The following is a 22,640-nucleotide window of genomic DNA, read 5'->3' on the forward strand; positions in this document are numbered from 1 at the left end:
TTGTAGAAAAATTATACAAATGAAAACAGATTTTTTAAGGTTACTCTTCCACCAAATTGTTTTCTATAGTGTTTTGTTGTGTTACATGTATTAGCCGTGCCTTTTTTTTCTCCTTTTACCCTTGGCCTTTCCCTTTTAGGGAATTATGAGAAAAGTCACTGTTTTTTATGACTTTGCATTATCTCTCTGCCCAGGATATGGCAAAGAATTTAGGGTGTGTTCCCAGGTATATGTAAGTCCCATCCTAGACCGAGCCTGATACATATGGTTGGTGTTTTGGGTGTTCTAGGTCCAAGAGTTTGGAGTCTGTGAAGTTCGTGACCTCAAACCCAATGGGGCCAACATCTTGGTGACAGAGGAGAATAAGAAGGAGTATGTTCACCTAGTGTGCCAGATGAGAATGACAGGTAGGGGACGCCCCTTATACCCCTTGTTGCTCAGTATGGGAAGTGGCCAGGTTTCATTTCATTTCAAACTTCATTTCCTCTTTTCCCCTATGCCAGCCACAAATGCCTTGCACAAAAAAGGAATCCAAAAGCTTAACCAAAACTATTTCCTTTCATCTACCCTCATGGGGACCCAGAAACAGTGGCAGGTGAGGCAGGCAGACCAATAAGCATCCTAGTAGCAACAGGAGGCAGATTGGGGGGATCTCTGACCTTCTGATAGGTTGTGTGGGTTCCAGTGCCACATGGCTTGTTGATTCTCTCTCCAGGAGCCATCCGCAAACAGCTGGCGGCTTTCTTAGAAGGCTTCTATGAGATCATTCCAAAGCGCCTCATTTCCATCTTCACTGAGCAGGAGTTAGAGCTGCTCATATCAGGACTGCCTACAATTGACATTGATGATTTGAAATCCAACACTGAATACCACAAGTACCAGTCCAACTCTATTCAGGTGAGCTGCTGCTGGCATTCCCCCCGCTCCCCTTCATCCCTAAGCAGTACTAGTTTGTATGACACCAAGTAAACCAGCACTCTTAAGGGAAAGGCATTATGGATGACCACTTACCTATATGTAACTCTTCATTCTTCTGGATTGTGTTTTCAAGTTATGCTCTTGCTCATCCTATGAATGAACTGAAGCCCATCTCACAGAAGAGACTTGCCTAGATTCCAGGTCCCACCCCCACCCCTTTTTCTGGGAGCTATCTAAAGCTGGCTTCTTGTGTCCCTTCCTGCAGATCCAGTGGTTCTGGAGAGCATTGCGTTCTTTTGACCAAGCCGACCGTGCCAAGTTCCTCCAGTTTGTCACGGGTACTTCTAAGGTACCCCTGCAAGGCTTTGCTGCCCTTGAAGGCATGAATGGCATTCAGAAGTTTCAGATCCATCGAGATGACAGGTCCACAGATCGCCTGCCTTCAGCTCACACATGGTAAGAGGAAGAGTTCAGCATTCAGATTGAGCTTGTATATATGCCAGTTTTAGGTCCCTATCCAAGTTCAGGAACTTAAATCTGGCTCTGGCTACTTGGTGGTTTTTTGGAGAGGCTGATGTCTGAGATGAGAAGCTGGCCCAGACTCAATGGAGCTGTGGGGGAAACATTGTAGATGACCACCACCACATGAGACCACAGTGTGTTCCAGTGCTCAGTGTGGCTGGAGCAAGGAATTAGAGTTGCAAGGAGCACAAAGCTGAAGACTTCAGCAGGGGGGTCAGATGATCGATGGCCTCCTTTGAAGCTTGCACTTTAGCCCATAGATGAGGCCATGGTGTTTAAGAAGTGACAGGGTCAGGTTTATGTTTTAGGTGCCCGATGGCCAGTAATGGGGCCAGATTAGAGGAGGGCAGACCAGGCTAGGTCAAGATTGGGAGTTCACAAGAAGTGAGGAGTAGGTTCCCTCAGGGAGAGGTCAGGTGGCTGTCAAGGGAACATAGGGACTTAGTTATCATCTGTCATTATGAACTGATCTTTCTTCTTTTCCTAGTTTTAATCAGCTGGACCTGCCTGCCTATGAGAGCTTTGAGAAGCTCCGCCACATGCTACTATTGGCCATCCAGGAGTGCTCTGAAGGCTTTGGGCTGGCCTAATTAGCTCCCCACCACCATTGTGGGGTTTTTCTACCATTGTTGGACCTGGGAAGGGAGGGAATGGAAACAAAATGAACCAGAAAGAAAATGTTGATACCAATAAATGAAATCCAACCAACTCACCGTGTGTGTCCCAGCTGCCCCAACCTTCTCCAGCGCATACCTGTTCCTGTTCTCCTGCTCATTCTTTCTCCCCCTCTCCCTTTTTCTCACCTCCTCCCATTCCATGCCGTCCATGATCCCCAGCCCATGTGTTAAAAAGGCAGTAGCCTTTGCAGGGACCTGTTTGTCCCAACTGTTTGAACAGTGTGCTCCTCAGAGTCTGTGTTCAGAAGGATTTGCTGCATTGAGACTTGAAACCTTTGGATAGGGGAAAAAATTATATATATATATATTTTTTTGTTCTGTTTGCATTTCTTAATTTGTGCTTGGAATGTGTTGATGTGCACAGCTAATGATTCAATGCGAGACAAGATTGGCGTCTGTGTTGTGGAGGTTTCAAATAAAGAGCACTCTTCATAACTCATTTTTCACAATGGAGTTTTTTTCAAACTTTAAAAGAAAAAACAACCCTCGAGCACGTGCTAGACATCTGGAGAAGAGATCCAAATGGACTCTCCAGAAAACCATCTCTGCCACCACCACTAGTGCATCCTCTCAAAGTTGGTTTTCCTGTAGTCAGGAGAGAGAAGCAGCCACCAGGAATTGGGGGGAGTCTGTTTAGAATGGGATCTGCACTTGGGAGTGGTGATGGTGTTAAGAGATTGCAGCCAAGGACAAAGCATCTTGCTCGAGAGGAACCAGTAGGTTGTAAGAAATGTTCTTAGAACTCACTCAACCCAACCCACCATTTTATTTGGTGAGTCTTTACAATAATAGTTTATTTCTAACAAATTTCAAATATGACAAGCTCTCCAGAAAAAGTCTTACCATCCTTTTTGTTTTGTTGTCTGCCTGTCTGTCTGCCAGTCTGTTCACAGATTACCCAGTAGTCTCCTGTGGTTGTTACTCCATCCAACCCTTAAAGCTAATCTAAAGGACTTTGGTTCCAGCCTCCAAAGAAAAAAAAATAAAAGTTTAGTTAGAAAAATAACCCCAAGTGGTGGTTTCTTTGTGTGGTCTTTCTCATTCTCTAAGGCTCTACTTAAAAGATTTTCCCCTTGACCATGTCCCAAAGTATGGATTTAGGAAAGCAGTGGTGTGTCTTTAACCTAATCCTTTGGTCCTGATGCAAATGGCTGCTGGACATTTTCTCCTTTTTTTCAAAATTCAACCTTGTCTGTCTAGCCCTGCTGATGACTGAGAAGACAGGTGACGCAACCCTGTCCCTGATACTGAGCTTCCAGTCAAGAGGAGGAGAAAACTGATTCTTTGAAAAATCAAAGAATAAAGTTTTCACATTTAAATTTCAAACGGGTGCAAGGGTTGGGAGTTGGATGTAGAAGCCGGGCGCACAGGTGGAATAACCCTGAAGGAAATAAAAGTGAATCTAATTCAATGGCATACTACAAAACCCTAACAGTCAAGTAGATTTGCCTTTGGGATGTGCATATGATGTGGTAGTAATCACTTGAATGTGAAATGAGGAAAATCCTGTCAGACATTTGCTAATGCTCAATAACTATTCCTGGTAACTTAGACACTTCCTTGATGAGGTAGTCTCAGACCACAGCCAACATCACACTGGAAGCACAGGTGGCTAGCCCATTAGCACTGTTCTGCTCTTAAGCATTAACTAAAGCAGGAAATAAGTATAACTGTTGACTGCTAAACAAAGATAAGTTACTAGAACTTAAAACAGTCCAGCAAGAGGCTTGGTTATAATGAACAAAATACTCATGTAAACATTTATTGTCCAATGAGTATGAATAAATTGTAATAAATTCATACATTGGAATCTATACATTAAAATATCCATTCCATGTATCAATATGCACAATAGTGGTAAGCAAGAAGTATGAGGCATGTTTAAAAGTTACAAACAATACTACATACTTATGTACCTTTAAAAGTTACAAACTACTACATATTTACATATGAGCATGAAAACCACATCCATATGCACAAAGTATGAAAACGCATGCATGGGTATAACTAGTGCACTACGTTCAGGATGAGCTAGGGGGGCCATATGGGGATTCAGCTGGGAAGAGTGCTTCGTCTACATTGGTTAAGTTTTATTAAGCTGGGTGGTGCTGGGTATATGGCTGTTCCCTGTAATACTACATGCTATAATACTTTATAACTTTTATACCTCTGAAATAGTTCATAATAAGTTTGATAAACAATTCGTTAAGTTTCACAATGCATATGAGGTAGGTAGCAGGGAGTCAATAACAGGCAGGCCTAATTTTACATGAAGGCCAGCAACAGCTTGTGTGATAAGATCAAACATGTCTCTGTCCCCTAATAATTTCCTCCACTGATCTGTCTGCATTGATTACCACAGGTTATCTCATTAAATTAGTCCCCTTCTCTTATAATTAGGGTGCCCATATAATTTATCACCCAAAGTAATGGTGCTATTAATAATTATGCTGGGGCTGGCATGGCTCAGTGGTTGAGCATGAACCCATGATCCGAAGTATATTCCCGGTCAGGGCACATGCCGGGGTTTTGGGCTCAATCCCCAGTAGGCGGCATGCAGGAGGCAGCCGATCAATGACTCTCACCATTGATGTTTCTCTCTCTCCCTCTCCCTCCCTCTCTCTGAAATCAATTAAAAAAATTAAAAAACAAGTTAAAAAAATAATTATTATGCTGGGCCATAAATGCAAACAAACCAGGTAAACTGATGTATGGCTCTATGCTTATGATGCTTATCTGTCTTGGCTGGGGAAACAATTATTACCCATCAGAAAGAATTTGAGCACTTACCATGTGCTGAAAACACTGAGAAGTCTGCTTTCCAAAAAGTCACTGAAGGGAAGAAGGCAGATGTTAGGAAAGTGCAAGGAGGCAATGCGTACACAAAGAGACTTAATAGGCAGGAGTAGCAAGATTAAACACCTCAAATACAAGCACTAACCAGTTAAAAAAATACGGATTCCCATTACCACACTAAGAAAATACTTAAGAATAACCTTAAGCCCTAGCGGGCTTGGCTCAGTGATTAGAGCTCCGGCCCACGGACTGAAAGGATAAGAAAGCTGTGGGACATTTACACCATGGAATACTACACAGCTGTAAAAAAGAAGGATCTCTTACCCTTTGGGACACTATGGATGGACCTGGAGAGTATTATGATAAGTGAAATAAACCAGGCAGAGAAAGACAAACATCACATGATCTCACTTATATGTGAGATCTAAAGAACAAAATAAACTGATGAAGCCCGGCCGGGTGTGGCTCAGCGGTTGAGCATCAACCTAGGATCCAGGCGATCGGGGTTCGATTCCTGGTCAGGGCACATGCCCGGGGTTGCGGGCTCGATCCCCAGTCGGAGGCGTGCAGGAGGCAGCCAATAAATGACTCTCTCATCATTGATGTTTCTATCTCTCCCTTTCCTTTCCTCTCTCTGAAATCAATAAAGATATATTTAAAATAAATAAATAAATAAAATAAAACTGATGAATAAAATAGGTCTAGAGGCATGGAAGCATGGAACAGACTGACGAATCTGAAAGGGAATGGGGGAGGGGGGACGGGAAGAGATCAACCAAAGAACTTACATGCATACATGTATAACCCATGGACACAGACAATAGTGCAGTAGGCCTAGGGGCGGTGAGGTGGAGGGGGGAAAAGGGGGACATACGTAACACTTTGAACAACATATATATATATAAATCACTAAGAGACAAACTCCCCAATAGAAAAACATACAAGGGGAAAAAAAGGCAATTCACAAAACAAGAAATATAAATGAGCAATAAGCATATAAAATTCTTACCTTCGGGATAATTATTACCTATATAATAAATAAAGATCCATTCCATGAAATCTCAATGAAAACCATTTACCAAATTGAAATATATAGGTGTGTGTGTTAACACAGGTGGGAGAGAATGTGAAGAAACAGGTACTCTTATACACTGATGAGAAATTGACACCACCTTTCTTGTGTAATTTTGTAGTAGCTACTGACAAAGAGAAAAGTACTCCTGACTTCCAGGAGCTGGCCTGACATTCACAGTTAGACCTTGGTGGCCTGTCGAACATAAATATTTCACAGAACTTAAAAATCAGACAAGGTCACTCCGTGATGGACAGATTAAGACAATTAAAATGACTCCATAATAATGTCTGAACACAGACAAAACAAACATTGTCCAAACCACAAAAATTAACCAAACATCCCCTATCCTGATTTATTAATCATACTTGAGGGACTGCTACTTTTTTTTACCAATTGCAGCTTTAGCATCTCTCTAACCTGTCCTCTCTATACAGAAGATGAGTATTAGCATATTCAATCATAAAATTACCCCCACTTCTAGATAGTATTCAATCTAGAGCAAAACCTCACTTCCTTAACCTGTCCCCAAATCACCTAACACATGCCCAGATCTACTGGCAGTTCCCCATGCCGTGCTCAGAGCAGGTTCATGTTCCCGGCCTTTGTCTGCAGGGGCAGACACCACAGAACCTTCAAACATACATAGTAAGATGCCAAATGGTATGTATCCTCTACTTCTGTTCATGCTTTCTAATATTCACAAATTCAGAAAATCTGTTGGTCCAAACTTTAAAAAAAATAATAATTTCACTCATTTCAGAGAGAGGAAGGGAGGAGGGAGAGAAACAGAAACATCAATGAGAGAGTCATTGATCGTCTGCCTCCTGCATGCCCCCTATTGGGAAATGAGCCCTCAACCCCGACATGAGCCCTGACCGGGAATCGAACCGTGATCTCCTGGTTCATAGGTCGATGCTCAACTGCTGAGCCACGCCAGCCGGGCTGGCAGCCCAAACTTTTTGGCTTTCAGACACAACATTGTGTGTGCCAATGTGAATGGTTTGAGGTGGACATCTCTAAGTCCCGTGGTCCCCACCACTCCTCTTTTTTTAGAGGACCTTCCTCTTCTATTGATTTTTTTTTTTTTCTTTTTTAGAGAGAGGAAGAAACAGAGTGAGAAACATCAATGTGAGAGAGAAACATGGATTGGTTGCCTCCCGCACTCGCCCTGACGGAGGATCAAACCCAAAACCTGGGTGTGTGCCCTGACTGGGAATCAAACCCACCACCTTTTGGTGTATAGGACGACACTCCAACCAACTGAGCACACTGGCTAAGGCACCACTACTCCTTTTTATTGCTTATACCCTCTTGCTCTGTTCACTCATTCATTCAACAAGCATTTATTGAGCACCTACTGTGTGCCAGGCATAAATTCCTACCATCATGAAGCTGACGTTCTAATGGGGAAGGCAAACAATAAACAAATATATCAGAGAGTAAATGATATTTTCTCTGAAGAAAAATAAAGCACAGTAAAAGGATAGAGAGTTGAGGGGGAAGCCTTTTTTAGCTGGGGTGGTGGAGGAATGCCTCTCTCAGGGGTTGACAGTTGAGCTTGGAAGACATGCTTGGAAGAAGTGAGGGTATAAGCCACTGGGGGAATCTCACGGAAGAGTGTTCCAGGCAGAGGGAACAGCCAGTGTAAAGGCTCCCATCCACATGACATCAAGAAGGAAGACCAGGCCCGGCCGAGGCGGCTCAGCAGTTGAGAGTCCACCTAGGATCCAGAAGATCGTAGGCCAGGGCACATGCGGGGGTTTCCGGCTCGATCCCCAGCAGGGGGCCTGCAGGAGGCAGATGATCAATGACTCGCTCATCATTGATGTTTCTATCTCTCTCTCTCCCTCTCCCTTCCTCTCTCTGAAATCAATAAAAATATTTTTTAAAAAAAGGAAGACCAGTGGAGCTCCAGGGAGGTGAGTGATGAGAAGTATCATAGGAGTTGAGGTCAGAAAAGTAGACAGAGGTCAGATTCCTGGCCTTTTTTTTTTACTCTGAGCAAGGTGGGAACTACCAAAGGGTTACTGCGCAGAGATGCGACCTGAAATCTCAGCTTCTCACAGAGAGTGCGTGGGAGGGGCCCGCATGAAGGCCCGAAAGCCTGAGGAGGTTGCTGCTCCCTTCTTCCAGGTGGGACACCAGTTGCCTGCCAGGACTTCAGAAAGAGTCCTTCATAGGCTTATATATGCCCGAGCCATACAAGGCACTGTGAAAGGGATAGGGGTCTGGAGGCCTGAGGTGAACCAGAGTCTCACCCTTCACGCTTGAGGTTTTTGTCTGGAGGAGGAGGAGGAGGAGGAGGATTTCGTTTCCTGTTTTTCACCGTTGGCATGTACTTCTGCAATTAAAAATAAATAGCCTAGTTTCAGAGAGCACCCCTTGCCCCCCTCCCCTCCTAGACACAATCCGTTGGAATCAGAGGCATCCCGCGCAGCCCCCCACGCCCGGCCGCAGTGCAGCCTCGCTCAACTCGTCCGAGTTTGCCCGAGGCCTCCCTGGTTTTAACGGTGAAAGTCCCGCGTCCTAGGAGAACTGTCCCCCTCTGTGAACGGACTGGCTCCTCTGCAGCTGCGAGTGCAGGGACGCGGGGCTTCCCCAGGGCGCAGGGCCTCCAGCCAATGGCAGATCGCGACGTGGCGCCCAGGCGAGCTCTGCCTGGCAACCCCAGCAGGGACGCAGTGCCGCCGCCCAGAGCAGTACCGCCTGAGGCCGGGTCCTGGGACCGCATCTCCCGGCCCCGCCTCCTCCTGGAAATCAGCATGTGTGACTCTGTGTTTATGTAATTTGGGGGAGGGGGCATTATTACTGTGTCGGGGAGGTGGTGAATACATCTAACTGCACGTGATTGTATGACTGGGTGTGACTGTGTACTGATTATGTGTAACCGAATGGGCTTGTGGGGGCAGTTACTGTGTCTGTGGTTTCAAGAGTGAGTGGGTGTTTGTGTTACTGTGTGACCATGCGTGGCCCAGATCTGGTGCCTTGAGTTATGGTGATTGTGTGAATGTCAGCAGTCAATACCTGATGGGAAAGATTGGCCATCACTGAGAGTCTGTGTTTCTAGGACAAGGTGTGTGTGTGTGTGTGTGTGTGTGTGTGTGTGTGTGTGTGTGTGTGTGTGTGTGACTGTGTGAGCACATGCCCTCATGGAATTGTGTTTGGAACTGGCTTTATTGCCGCCAAAAAGTGTCTCTGTATGTCCCTGCATGTTTCTAGGCTCCTGTGTGAGTTTTGGGTAGTAGTGAGGCCCATAGGTTCTGGAGTCAGCCAGACTGGTCTGGGTGCAATTCCTGCCTCTGCCACTTACTGGACAGGTAACCTTGGACTCTTTCTCAGTTTCCTCATCTGCAACACACAAATCCTAATCATTTCTACCTGCTGGAGCATAAAATGAAGCCATGCTTATCTGGTGCTCAGCATAGTGCCTGGCTTGCAGGACACACTGGGTAAACATCAGCTCATATTAACACATGGCCATATCTGAGTATGCACCTGTGATTCTATCTGCACTTCAGAGATCATGCACCTGAGTGTGGCTCTCCTGGATTTCATCAGTTCAAGAAACAATTTGGCACCTACTAGACACCAGGCACTGCAGTAGACACTGCATAAGCTGTTATGGAAGAAAAAAACCCAAAAAAACACAGCCTCTGCCTTCAATCAACTGCCACCTTTAGGATCTGACCACACTGACCACCTTTAACACTACAGATATATATACCTGATGATGGGCAAAATGGCATGGGCACAAAAGCATTGCAGGAAAGGGTTGGAGATGATTTTAAATCAATGGGTGACTACTTACACACCTATTATAGTCCATCCTCATTATGGGCTTTCTGCCTCTTGCTGTCAGTAATCCCTCACTCTTCCTCCATTTTTTGACTGTCTATTCCATTCCATTCATCTGTCTTGATGCCAATACCATGCTGTTCAGATTACTGTAGTTTTATAATAAGCCTTGAAATCAGGTAGTGTTAGGCCCTTCAATTTTGTTCTTTAATTACAACATTGTTTTGGCTATTCTAGGTCCTTTGAATGCCAATTTTACCCCTACCCCAAAAGCCTCCTGGCATTTTAATTGGGATTTTATTGCATCTATAGATTAATTTGAGGAGAACTGACAGCAACAATATTAAGTATTCTAATCCATGAACATGGTATATCTCTCCATTTATGCAGATCTTCAATTTCTCTCAACAATACTTAGTGCTTTTTAGTGTAAAGGACTTGGAGGTCTGTTTTGTTCTGGTGTCAGCCTATCAATAACCAATGTTGTGGCCAGACCAGACCGTATGGTTCTTATTATGATTGCAAGATGCCCTTCAGCAATAACAATCAGAAAACTTTTAAAAGATCCAGGTTTATTACTTACAAGACCTGGAAATGACATAGCACACCTGGGGCCACACAGAGACATCACAGAGAGAGGAGGCTGAGGGAAGTGGGGTGGGGCGGGAGGAAAGGAGAAAGAGATAGAGAACAGTTCTGACGTTCTGCTTTTTTTTTAATCCTTACCCAAGGATAAGAGGATATTTTTTCCATTGCTTTTCAGAGAGAGTAGAAAGGAGAGAGAGAGAAACATTGATGTGAGAGAGACACATCGATTGTCTCCCACACATGCCCTGACCAGAGCCAAGGCTATAGTAATCAAAACAGCATGGTACTGGCGTAAAAACAAACACACAGATCAATGGAAAAGAATAGAGAGCCCAGAAATAAACCCATGCCTATATGGTCAATTAACATTAGACAAAAAAAGCAAGAACATACAGTGAGGTAAAGACAGTCTATTTGATAAATGATGTTGGGAAAATTGGACAGATACATGCAAAAAATGAAACTAGACCACCTTCTTACACCATATACAAGAACAAACATAAATGGATTAAAGACTTAAACGTAATACCTGGCCCGGCCAGTGTTGCTCAGTGGTTGAGTGCCAACTCATGAACCAAGAGGTCACCAGTTTAATTTTCAGTCAGAGCACATGCCTGGGTTGCAGGCTCGATCCCAGGGGGTGGGGAAGTGGGCCTGCAGGAGGCAGCCGATCGATGCTTCTCTCTCATCGATGTTTCTCTCTTTCCCTCTCCCTTCTTCTTTCTCTAAAATCAATAAAAACATATTTTTAAAAATAAATTAATAAATGTAAGACCTGAAATCATAAAACTCCTACAAGAAAATATTGGCAATAAGATCTCAAACATTTCTCATAGTAATATATATTTTTTTGACATATCTTCTCAGGAAGGGAAACTAAAAAATAAACAAATGGGACTATATAAAACTAAAAAGTAGGTTTTTTAAAAATCTTCATCCAAAGATATTTTTTCCATTGCGTTTCAGAGAGAGTGGAAGGGAAAGAGAGAGAGAGAGAAACATCGATGTGAGAGAGACACATCAATTGGTTGTCTCCTGCACTTGCCCCATCCTGGGCCAGGGAGCGAGCCTGCATCGGAGGTATGTGCCCTTGGCCGGAATCAAACATGGGACCCTTCAGTCCTCGGGCCGATGTTCTAACCCCTGAGCCAAACTGGCTAGGGCCAAAACTAAAAAGTTTTTGCACAGCAAGAGAAACCATCAATAAAATGAAAAGACAACTACTGAATGGAAGAAGATATTCGCCAATGAGACATCTAATAAGGCGTTAATATCCAAAATTTATGAAGAACTTATACAACTCAACACAAGCAAAACAAACAACCCAGTTAAAAAGTGGGCAGAAGACCTGAATAGACATTTCTCCAAAGAAGACATACAGATGACCAATAGACATAGGAAAACTTGCTCAACATCACTAATCATCAGAGAAATGCAAATTAAAACAATGAGATCACCTCACACCTGTCAGAATGGCTGTCATTAATAAATCAGCAAACCACAAGTGTTGGCAAGGATGTGGAGAAAAAGGAACCCTCGTACACTGTTGGTGGGAATGCAGATTGGTGCAGCCACTGTGGAAAGTAGTGTGGAGGTTCCTCAAAAAGTTAAAAATGGGCCCTAGCCCATTGTGCTCAGTGGTTAGAGCATCAGTCCTCAGGCTAAAGGGTCTCGGGTTCGATTTCAGTTAAGGGCACGTACCTCAGTTGCAGGCTTGATCCCCCTGGCCCTGGTCGGGGTGCATGCAGGAGGCAACCAATCGATGTGTCTCTCTCACGTCAATGTCTCTCTCTCTTTCTCTTCCACTCTTTCTGAAAGGCAATGGAAAAAATACCCTTGGGTGAGGATTAAAAAAAATCAAAATGGAATTGCCTCATGACCCAGCATTTCACTTCTGGGAATATATCCAAAGAAACCTGAAACACTAATTCAAAAGAATATACGTACCCCCATGTTCATTGCAGCGCTATTTACAATAGCCAAGATATGGAAGCAACCCAAGTGCCCATCAATAGATGAGTGGATAGAAAACCTGTGGTCCATGTACACAATGGAATACTACTCAGCCATAAAAAAATAAAGAAATCTTATCATTTGCGACAGCATGGATGGACCTAGAGGGTATTTATTATGCTCAGTGAAATAAGTCAGAGAAATACAAATACCATATGATTTCACTTATATGTGGTTTCTAAAGGACAAAATAAACAAAATAGAAACAGACTCATAGATACAGAGAACAGACTGACAGTTGACAGAGGGGAGGGGATTAGGGAGCTGAGTGAAAAAGATGAAGGGATTAAGAAATACAAATTGGTAGTTACAGAATAGTCATGGAGATGTAAAGTACAGCATAGAGAATATAGTCAGTAATATTCTAATAACTATATATGGTGTTAGGTGGGTACTTGAAGTATCGGGGGAGCCACTCTGTAAAGTATATGATTGTTTAACCACTAAGCATCTGAAACTAATACAGAATAATGCTGAATGTAAACTGCAATTGAAAGAAACATTTTTAAAAAAGAAATACAATTGATTTTTTCTATTAAACATGTATCCTACATGTATCCTAGCTAACCTCATTCAATATAGTAGATTTTTGTAGATTCCATAGGATTTTCTACATAGACAATCATATTTTGTGCAAGTCAAAACCTTTTTACTTCTTCTGTTCCAGTCACTTTGCCTTTTATTTCTTTTCTTGCCCTGTTGCCCTGGCTAGACCCCCCATCCAGTGCAGTGTTAAACAGAAATGGTGGGAGTTGACATCCTTGCCCTTTTCTTGATCTTAGGGTGAAAAGACAGTCTTTTTTCCCCCCATTGCTTTTCAGAGTGGAATGGAGGAAGAGAGAGAGAAACATCGATGTGAGAGAGACACATCGATTGGTCGCCAACCTCACATGCTCCAACCGGGACCGGAGATCAAGCCTGCAACTGAGGTACATGCCCTTGGCTGGAACTGAGCCCAGGACCCTTCAGGCCACAGGCAGACACTCTAACCACTGAGCAGAACCGGCTAGGGCAAGACGTTGTCTTTAAGAATGAAATAAGCTGTACTTTTATGTAGATACCCTTTATCAGACTGAGGAAGCACCGAAATGTTTAATTTTCTAAGAGATGATTTTTTAAATTTATCTTTATTGTTGAAAGTATTATAGATGTCCCCTTTTCTCCCCCATTGATCCCCTCCACCCCAATCCACCCCACCCCCAGGCTATCCCCATACCAATGTCTGTGTCCATAGGTTATGCATATAAGCATATAGATTCTTTGATTAATCTCTCCCCACTCACTCCCCAACCCGCGCCTTTCCTCTGAGGTCCCTCAGTCTGTTCTATGCTTCTGTGTTTCTGGATCTATTTCATTCATCAGTTTATTTTGTTTATTATATTCCACATATGAGTGAGATCATGTGGTACTTGTCTTTCTCTGACTGGCTTATTTCACTTAGCATAATACTCTACAGGTCCATCCATGCTGTCCCAAAGGGTAAGAGATTCTTCTTTTTTACAGCTGTATAGTATTCCACGGTGTAAATGTCCCACAGCTTTTTTATCCATTCATCTACTGATGGGCACTTGGGCTGTTTCCAGATCTTAGCTACTGCAAATAAATAGTGCTGCTATGAACATAGGGCTGCATAAGTTCTTTCTGATTGGTGTTTCAGGTTTCTTAGGGTATGTTTCTTGAAGTGGGATCACTGGGTCAAATGGCAGTTCCATTTTTAATTTTTTGAGGAAATTCCACACTGTTTTCCATCGTGGCTGCACCAGTCTGCATTCCCACCAGCAGTGTACTAGGTAGGGTGCCCTTTTCTCCACATCCTTGCCAGCACTTGCCATTTGATGATTTGTTGATGGTAGACATTCTGGCAGGTGTGAGGTGGTACCTCATTGTGGTTTTAATTTGCATCTCTCTGATGATTAGCGAGCGACAATAAGCATTTTTTCATGTCTCTTGGCCATCTGAATGTCCTCTTTAGAGAAATGCCTATTTAGGTCCTTTGTCCATTTTTAATTGTATTGTTTGTCTTCCTTTTGTTAAGTTGTATGAGTTCCTTATATATTTTGGATATTAACCCTTTATTAGATGTGTCATTGGCAAATGTGTTCTCCCATACAGTGGGATCCCTTTTTGTTTTGTTGATGGTTTCTTTTGCTGTGCAGACGCTTTTTATTTTGATGTAGTCCCATTTGTTTATTTTCTCCTTTGAGTCTCTTGCCCTAGGAGATGTATTGGCAAGGATATTGCTAAGAGAGATGTCTGAGATTTTGCTGCCTACGTTGTGCTTTAGGATTTTTATGGTTTCCTGGCTTACATTTAAGTTTTATATCCATGGTGAGTTTATTTTTGTGTATGGTGTAAGTTGGTGACCTAGTTTCATTTTTTTGCATGTACTTGTCCAATTTTCCCAACACCATTTATTGAAGAGACTGTCTTTACTCCATTGAATGCTCTTGCCTCCTTTGTCAAATATTAATTGAGTGTGATTGCTTGGTTCAATTTCTGGGTTCTCTGTTCTTTCTACTGATCTATATGCCCGTTCTTGTGCCAGTACCAGGCTGTTTTGATTACAGTGGCTTTGTAGTATAACTTGATATTTGGTATTGTGATCCCTCCAGCTTTGTTCTTCTTTCTCAAGATTGCCATGGCTATTCGGTGTCTTTTTTGGTTCCTTATAAATTTTTGAAGTGTTCTAGATCTGTGAAATATGCTGTTGGTATTTTAATAGGGACTGCATTGAATTTATAGATCGCTTCGGATAGTATGGACATTTTAATGATGTTGATTCTTCCAATCCATGAACATGGTATATTCTTCCACTTGTTTATATCTTCCTCTTTCCCTTTTCGCAAAGTCCTTTAGTTTTCTGAGTACAGGTCTTTTACCTCCTTGGTTAAATTTATTCCTAAATATCTTAATTTTTTTGTTGCAATCCTAAATGGGATATTTTTTAGTTTCTCTAAAAACTAAAAGTTTAGTACATTATTGATATATAAAAATGCCATTGATTTCTGGGTGTTAATTTTGTATCCTGCCACTGTGCCGAATTCATTTATTAAATCTAGTAGGTTTTTTTGGTGGAGTTTTAAGAGGTTATTTTTTGTTTCTTTTTCTTTAATCAGAAATGGATATTGGATTGTGTCAATTGCTTTACTGGCATCAATTTAGATGATCATATGGGTTTTCTTTATTAGTTTGATAATATGGTGAATTACAATGATTGCTTTTCAAACTTTAAACCAACCATGTATTCCTGGGAGACATGGTCATAATGTATTGGCCTCACTTGGTCATAATGTATTGTCCTTTTTATATATTGTGTTGGATTTGATTTGCTCAAATTTTATTAAAAATTCATATATCTATGTTTATGAGGGATAGTTGATCTGTAGTTTTCTTGGAATATCTTTGTTTTAAAAAGACTTTTTGAAAATATATTTTTTATTGATTTCTGAGAGAGAGAGAGAGAGAGAGAGAGAGAAACATCAATGATGAGAGAGAGTCATTGATCAGCTGCCTCCTTCATGCCTCCTGCTGGGGATTGAGCCTGCAACTAGGACATGTGCCCTGACCGGGAATCAAACCTCGATCTCCTGGATCATAGTCGATTCTATTTTTTAAAGAAGTTTTAGGTTCATAATCAAATTGAGCTGAATGTACAGAGATTTTCCTTATGCATCTTGCCTCCACATGTACAGCCTCCTCCATTTTCAATGCCCTGCACCAGAGTGGTACATTTGTTACAACTGATGAACCTACACTGAGACATAATCAACCAAAGTCCATATTTTACATGAGAGTTCACTCTTTGAGTTGTAGATTCTATGGGTCTGGACAAATGTGTACTGGCATGTATCCACTACAGTATTACAGAGTAGTTTCACTGCCTTAAAAATCCTCTGTGTTCTGCCTATACATCCCTCCCTCCCTCCCCCAAATCCCTGGAACCACTAATATTTTTACTGTCTCCACAGTTTTTTAAATGTTTTTATTGATTTTGGAGAGAGAGGGAGAGAGAGATAGAAACATGGATCCGCTGCCTTCTGCATGCTCCCCGCTGGGGATTGAGCCTGAAACTCAGGCATATGCCCTGACTGGGAATTGAACCCATGACCGCCTGGTGCATGGTCTTAGCTCAACCACTGAGCAACACCAGCTGGGCTGTCTCCATAGTTTTGCCTTTTTGAGAATGTCATAGAGTTGGAATACAGTATGTAGCCTTTTCAGATCAGCTTCTTTTACTTAGTAATATGCACTTAAAGTTCCTCCATGTATTTTCATGGCTTGATGGCTCATTTCTATTTAGCACTGATTAATATTCGATTGTCTGGATATACTACAGTTTATCCATTCACCACTAAAGGACATCTTGGTTGCTTTCAAGTTTGCACAGTTATGAATAAAGCTGCTACAAACATCCATGAGCAGATTTTTGTGTGGACATAGTTTTCAAATTTCTTTGGGTAAATACCAAAGAGTACAGTTGCTGGATGGTGTGTTTAGAGTATGTGTAATTTTGTAAGAAACTCCCAAACAGTCTTCCAAAGTGGTTGTACCATTTTGCATTCCCATCAGAAATGATTGAGAGTTCCTTTGCCACACATCTTAGCCAGCAGTGTCAGTGTTCTAGATTTTGGCCATTCTAATAGCTGTGAAGGGTATCTCATTGTTTTCATTTGCATTTCCCTAGTGATGTAAGATGTGGAATATCTTTTCATATGCTTATTTGCCATCTGTTTATCTTCTTTGGTGACATGTCTAAGATTTTTGGCCCATTTTATTTATTTTTTTAATCTTCGACTATTAAGCTTTAAATATTCTTTGTACATTTTGGATATCAGTCCTTTGTCAGATATGTCTTTTTCAAATATTTTCTCCCAGTTTGTGGCTGGTGCCTTTCACAGGGTAGAAATTTTTAATTTTAATGAAGTCCAGCTTATCATTTCTTTCTTTTATGGATCGTGCCCATGGTGTTACACCTAAAAAGGCATTGCCAAACACAAGATCACCTAGATTTTCTCCTTTGGTATCTTTTAGGAGTTTTATAGTTTTGCATTTCACATTTGGACGTATAATCCATTCTGAGTTAATTTTTTAATTTAACTTATTGGGGTGACATTGGTTCACAAAACCGAACAGATTTCAACTGTACAATTCAACAAAACAGCATCTGCACACTGCATCCTGCGCCCATTGCCCCACTTCCACTCTGGCTATCACCACACTGTTGCCTGTGTCTATGTGTTTGTGTGTGTGGCGGGGGGTTGCTTAATCCCTTCACCTTCTTTCTTCAAGCCCCCCCAAACCTCCTCCACTCTGAGATCTGTCAGTCTGTTCCGTGTATCCATGCCTCTGTTTCTATTTTGTTCGTCAGTTTATTTTGTTCATTAGATTCCACATATGAATGAGATCATGTGATATTTGTCTTTCTCTGCCTGGCTTATTTCACTTAACATAATACTCTCCATTTTCATCCATGCAGACCTATAATCCAAAGGGTACAAGAACCTTCTTTTTTACAGCTGCATAGTGTCCCATGGTGTAAATGTCCCACAGCTTTTTTATCCACTCATCTACTGATGGGCACTTGGGCTGCTTCCAGATCTTAGCTATTGTAAATTGCTCTGCTATGAACATATGGGTGCATAAGTTCTTTCTGATTGGTGTTTCGGGATTCTTAGGATATATTCCTAGAAGTGAAATTGCTGGGTCATAGGCAGCTCCATTTTTAACTTTTTGAGGAAACTCCATTCTGTTTTCCGTAGTGGCTGCACCAGTCTGCATTTCCATTAGCAGTGTACTAGGGTTCCCTTCTCTCCACATTCTGGCCAGGACTTGTTGATTTATTTATCGTAGCCATACTGTAACATGGATGGTTTCTGTGGCTTCACCCAGCATTTTGTGCAGGGAATGGGGAAGCAAGATGGAAACAGAAAGAGAGTGAGTGAGAGGCTAATATAGGCATTTAATGCTATAAATTTCTTTTTAGTCCTCACCTGAGAATATTTTTTCATTGCTTTTCAGAGAGAGTGTAAGGGGGGGGGACATATCGATGTGATAGTGATGCATCGATTAGCTGCCTCCCGCACAAGACCAGGGCCGGGGATTGAGCCTGCAACCGAGGTATGTGCCCTTGGCCAGAATCGAACCTGGGACCCTTCAGTCCACAGGCCAACACTCACCCCTGAATCAAACTGGCTAGGGCTATAAATTTCTTTTTTTAAACACTGCTTTTGCTGCATTCCATAAATTTTTATGCATTATATTTTCATTTTAATTCCATTTAAAATACTTTCTAATTTTCCTTACGATTTATTTTTTTGAACTTTAATGTGCTGGTTTTCAATTTATTACTTCTCAACTTCAAATTCATCCTTTCTGCCTGTTCTGTGATAATGGAACATATTTTAAGTATTTTTCCTTTGCCAGTTGGCATTGAATTTTTCTCAGTAGAGTGTGCTAAAGAGTTATTGCAAGAGGAAAAGAGGTTTCCTTCCTGATTCTTATGTGTTTGCTTGGCAGTCTCCTTCTGCATGACTTTTTCTGGCATCAAGACTCTTGCAGGGCTGAGTTTGTGCAGTGCATGGCAGCCAGTAGCACCCAGTGACCAGCAGATTTCCCCTTGCCCCAGCACTCACCATCAGGCAGCTTTGTAGCAAGGAGAGGGCCTCTGGATACTGCAGCACTTGCAGCTTCCCCAGGGCCTGGCTCATGCAGGACACAGAAGCCAGCCACATTCTGTGAACAGCTTTCTCTCTTCCCCCAGCAGACAGAGTTCTGGCAAGTTCCAGAGGATTGATTTCCAACAAGATACATCAGTACAGCACCACAATACTTCTCTGGCCCAGCCGGGCGTGGCTCAACGGTTGAGTGTCGACCTAGGATCCAGGCAATCGGGGTTCGATTCCCGGTCAGGGCACATGCCCGGGTTGCGGGCTCGATTCCTAGCAGAGGGCGTGCAGGAGGCAGCTGATCAAGATCAATGACTCTCTCATCACTGATGTTTCTCTCTCTCCCTCTCCTTTCCTCTCTCTGAAATCAATACAGATATATATTTTTTTTAAAAAAGAAAGAAAAAAAAAACACTTCTCTGTTATCCAGTGAGCTACAGTCATACCTCTTCAACAAAATCTGGATCTCAGCTCCAGGGCCATTCTATCTTAGCCTAAGGATAGTGACTACATCTTAATTCTGTGATTCCTATACTCTTTTTTTTAAAAAACCTCACTCAAATATATTTTTCCATTGCTTTTCAGAGAGAGAGAGAGAGAGAGAGAAACATCGATGTGAGAGAGAACATTGATTAGTTGCCTCCCTCATGCCCAGGCTGGGATCTAGCTTGCAACAGAGATACATGTCCTTGGCTAGAATCAAATCTGGAACTCTTCAGTCCTCAGGCCAACCCTCTAACCACTAAGCAAAAACTGACCAGGGCTCCTATACTCTTTAGAGTTCACTTTACATCTTATTAGCCAACTCCTTATCATTTTAATCCCCTGTTATAGGTAATTCCTTATATTAACTTTCCCTGTTCAAATTACTGTCATTCCTCTCTTCAGACAGGACACAGACTGACAGAATGGTTACCAGGAGTGGTCCCAGGAAAAAGACCTGCAGAGATGGGACTTTGGGGTTGGTTCATTCATACCTCTGAACTTGAGCACAGTGCTTGCCAATGGGAAACGAATAGCTAGTAATCCATGCCAATAAATGGCATCACAACTAATCAACCTATAGTTGATTGTGATGAAGTGCACGTGGCTTGGAAGCCTTAAATGGCTGCTGCACTTGACTGTTATGGCACTAATCATGGCTATAAGGACTGGAATGCAGGATAGATTTTTTTTAATGCATTTGAGCAACTCAAGCCACAGTCGAAGAACTACAGAGCTTTCATGATGCCTGAAAGAGGCTCTTCTTTCTTATAGCTGCAGGGCTAATATTGCTGAAAATCAAACACAACATTTAATTGTGTAGGTTGTTGAATTGCAATGATGAAGTCACAGTCTTCACAAGTTTCTCATGTGAAAGTTAGAGTACTGACTTGTACTGAATGGGATCCCAAAACTTGGAATGGGGACAACTGTTTGGTCCCAGATGAAACTGACAATCTTGAACTACCAAGTCACTCTGAGCCTCCCTTAGTAAGTAGCTAGCCGGTTAGTGTCTGAGACAGCCTTTTTCTCCTTGAAAACCCTGTGATAAATTCACATGGTTCAGGTGACTTGAAAGAGGATGCCCCTTCTCCTCAAGACCTACCACAACCACCGCTTATTGCTGACAGACCCATAACTGAAGTCAAAGTTCAGCATGTTCCTGGGGAGCAAGTGCACACTATGACCAAGGAGGAAATAGCTTATACACCAAAAGAATTGTAAGCCCTGGCCAGTGTGGCTCAGTTGGCTGGGCGTCATCCTGTGCACGGAGGGGTTGCTTGTTTGATTCTCAGTCAGGGCACATGCAGGGTTGCAGGCTCAATCCTTGGTGGAGGGCGTGCAGAAAGCAGCCAATCGGTGTTCTGCTCTCACATCAATGTTCCTCTCTCTCTCTTTCTCTCTCTCTCTCTCTCTCTCTCTTCAGTCAATGGAAATACTTTTTAAAAAAGAATTGTAAGACTTTGCTGGTATATATTGACAGAAACCCAGGGAACATGTGCAGAAGTAGATTTTAAGGGTGTTATATAAGGAGACCAGACTATAACACTAGATTGGGCAGAATTCATTGATATGGGTTATCTTACTAGAGATTCTACATGTACTATGGCAGCACATGCAGCTGGAGGTGGCTCTAAGGGCTTACCTGGTTGGCTGGCTGAAACTGTGACTCAGTTGCGGCCTACAGTTAATGAGGTTGAGGTGCCAGATGTGCCCTGGCATGATATGGAGGAGGGAATCCAAAGGCTTAGGGTGATAGTAACGTGGACAGAATTTATCATGTATGATCTGCACACAATTCCCAACTATGTTCCACAAAAAGGCTCAAAAGACACTCCTTTCACCAAAACATCGATGAATCCTTTAGTGAGGAGCATGTGCACCCTTGGAAAGCTTGTGGTCACTCTCCTTTGTAGGCCAGGTATGACTTAAGGGAAGAAGAGCCCTGAAGGTAATTCAGAGATCATCAGGGCTGCCTCTCTGATCACAGGACCACAGTGCAAGGGCCCTGGGACAGAGTGGTTTCAAAGGAGGGACTTCTGGAATGCCTCACATGGTGGGTTTCACTCCCACATTCCAGTATCTTGCTCCTCAGCTGCCCCAGGTGCAGCTCCAGAGGGCCCTGCAGAGCAAAGGAGGTAGTGCTTCCACCTAGATTTCAAAGAAAAGGCCTCCCGGCAGGCTCAGGACATCAATCAGAGAGACACCTGAGGGCCGGCTGCCCAAAGCCTTGGGGCTCAACCTTTGTCCAGTAAAGCTGCAGGGCAGGCACATCACCCCAGTGTGCCTTGTTCCAGTGTGTCCACAAGGCAGGGCAGAGCACCCAGCAAAGAAGATTATTCTCAAGCCTTAAGTCTTAATGGAATTTGCCCCTTGGGTTTGAGACTTGCTCAGGACCTGACATTCCTTCCTTCTCTTCTATTTCTTCCTTTTGGGATAGGAATGTCTACCCTATGTCTTCCCAGCATTGCACTTTGAACGCACATAACTTGCTGGGTTTCACAGGTTCATAGCTGAAGAATAATTTGCCTCAGGATTAATTGTACCTTGAGTTCCACCTATACCTGATTTAGATGAGATTTTGGACTTTAAACTTGATAGTTGACTTGGAGCTGTTGGGATGGAATGAATATATTTTGCATTTGAGAAGGACATGAATTGGGTGGGGCCAGGGGCAGAATGCTATAGACTGAATGTGCCCCACCCAATGTGCTTTGGAATGTGCTTCGGTCATGATCCCTCATGAATGAGATTAGTTCTTTTATGAAAGAGACCCTACAGAGCTCCCTAACCCCTTCCACATGGGGACACAGAGTAGGAAGTGGGCCCTCACCAGACACTAAACCTGCCAGCGGTGTGATCTTGGACTTCCAGCCTTCAGAAATGTAAGAAATAAATGTTTGTTGTTTAAAAGCTGCCCAGTACATGGTATCTTGTTATAGCAGCCCCAACGGACTAAGACACCTTGGCAGACTTCTTTGGATTTTGGAAGGAACATTTGAGTGTGCTACTTTGAACCCATCTAAAGAGTTGCCCACAAGATTTGAAGCTTTGCAGTTCAGACTACAGTGCAAACTGCTCTTGAACTTGGACCTAATGATCCAGCAG

At 42.7% G+C, this 22,640-nt stretch overlaps 1 protein-coding gene across 15 annotated transcripts in view; it reads left to right on the plus strand.

Moving 5' to 3' along the window:
- HUWE1 (HECT, UBA and WWE domain containing E3 ubiquitin protein ligase 1) overlaps positions 1 to 2,552 on the plus strand; it is a 141,912-nt gene extending 139,360 nt beyond the window's left edge. For all 15 annotated transcript variants that reach the window (XM_087829384.1, XM_087829383.1, XM_087829391.1 and 12 more), the window contains 4 exons: positions 290 to 407; positions 716 to 897; positions 1,184 to 1,374; positions 1,928 to 2,552. In XM_087829384.1, the coding sequence (XP_087685510.1) occupies positions 290 to 407; positions 716 to 897; positions 1,184 to 1,374; positions 1,928 to 2,030 (594 nt within the window). In that variant the 3' untranslated portion in view covers positions 2,031 to 2,552. The remainder of the gene's footprint in view (positions 1 to 289; positions 408 to 715; positions 898 to 1,183; positions 1,375 to 1,927) is intronic.
- The last annotated feature ends 20,088 nt before the right edge of the window (positions 2,553 to 22,640 follow it).

The sequence above is a fragment of the Miniopterus natalensis genome, chromosome X (assembly GCF_054644295.1).
Source record: "Miniopterus natalensis isolate mMinNat1 chromosome X, mMinNat1.hap1, whole genome shotgun sequence".
In the NCBI taxonomy this organism is placed as follows: domain Eukaryota; kingdom Metazoa; phylum Chordata; class Mammalia; order Chiroptera; family Miniopteridae; genus Miniopterus; species Miniopterus natalensis.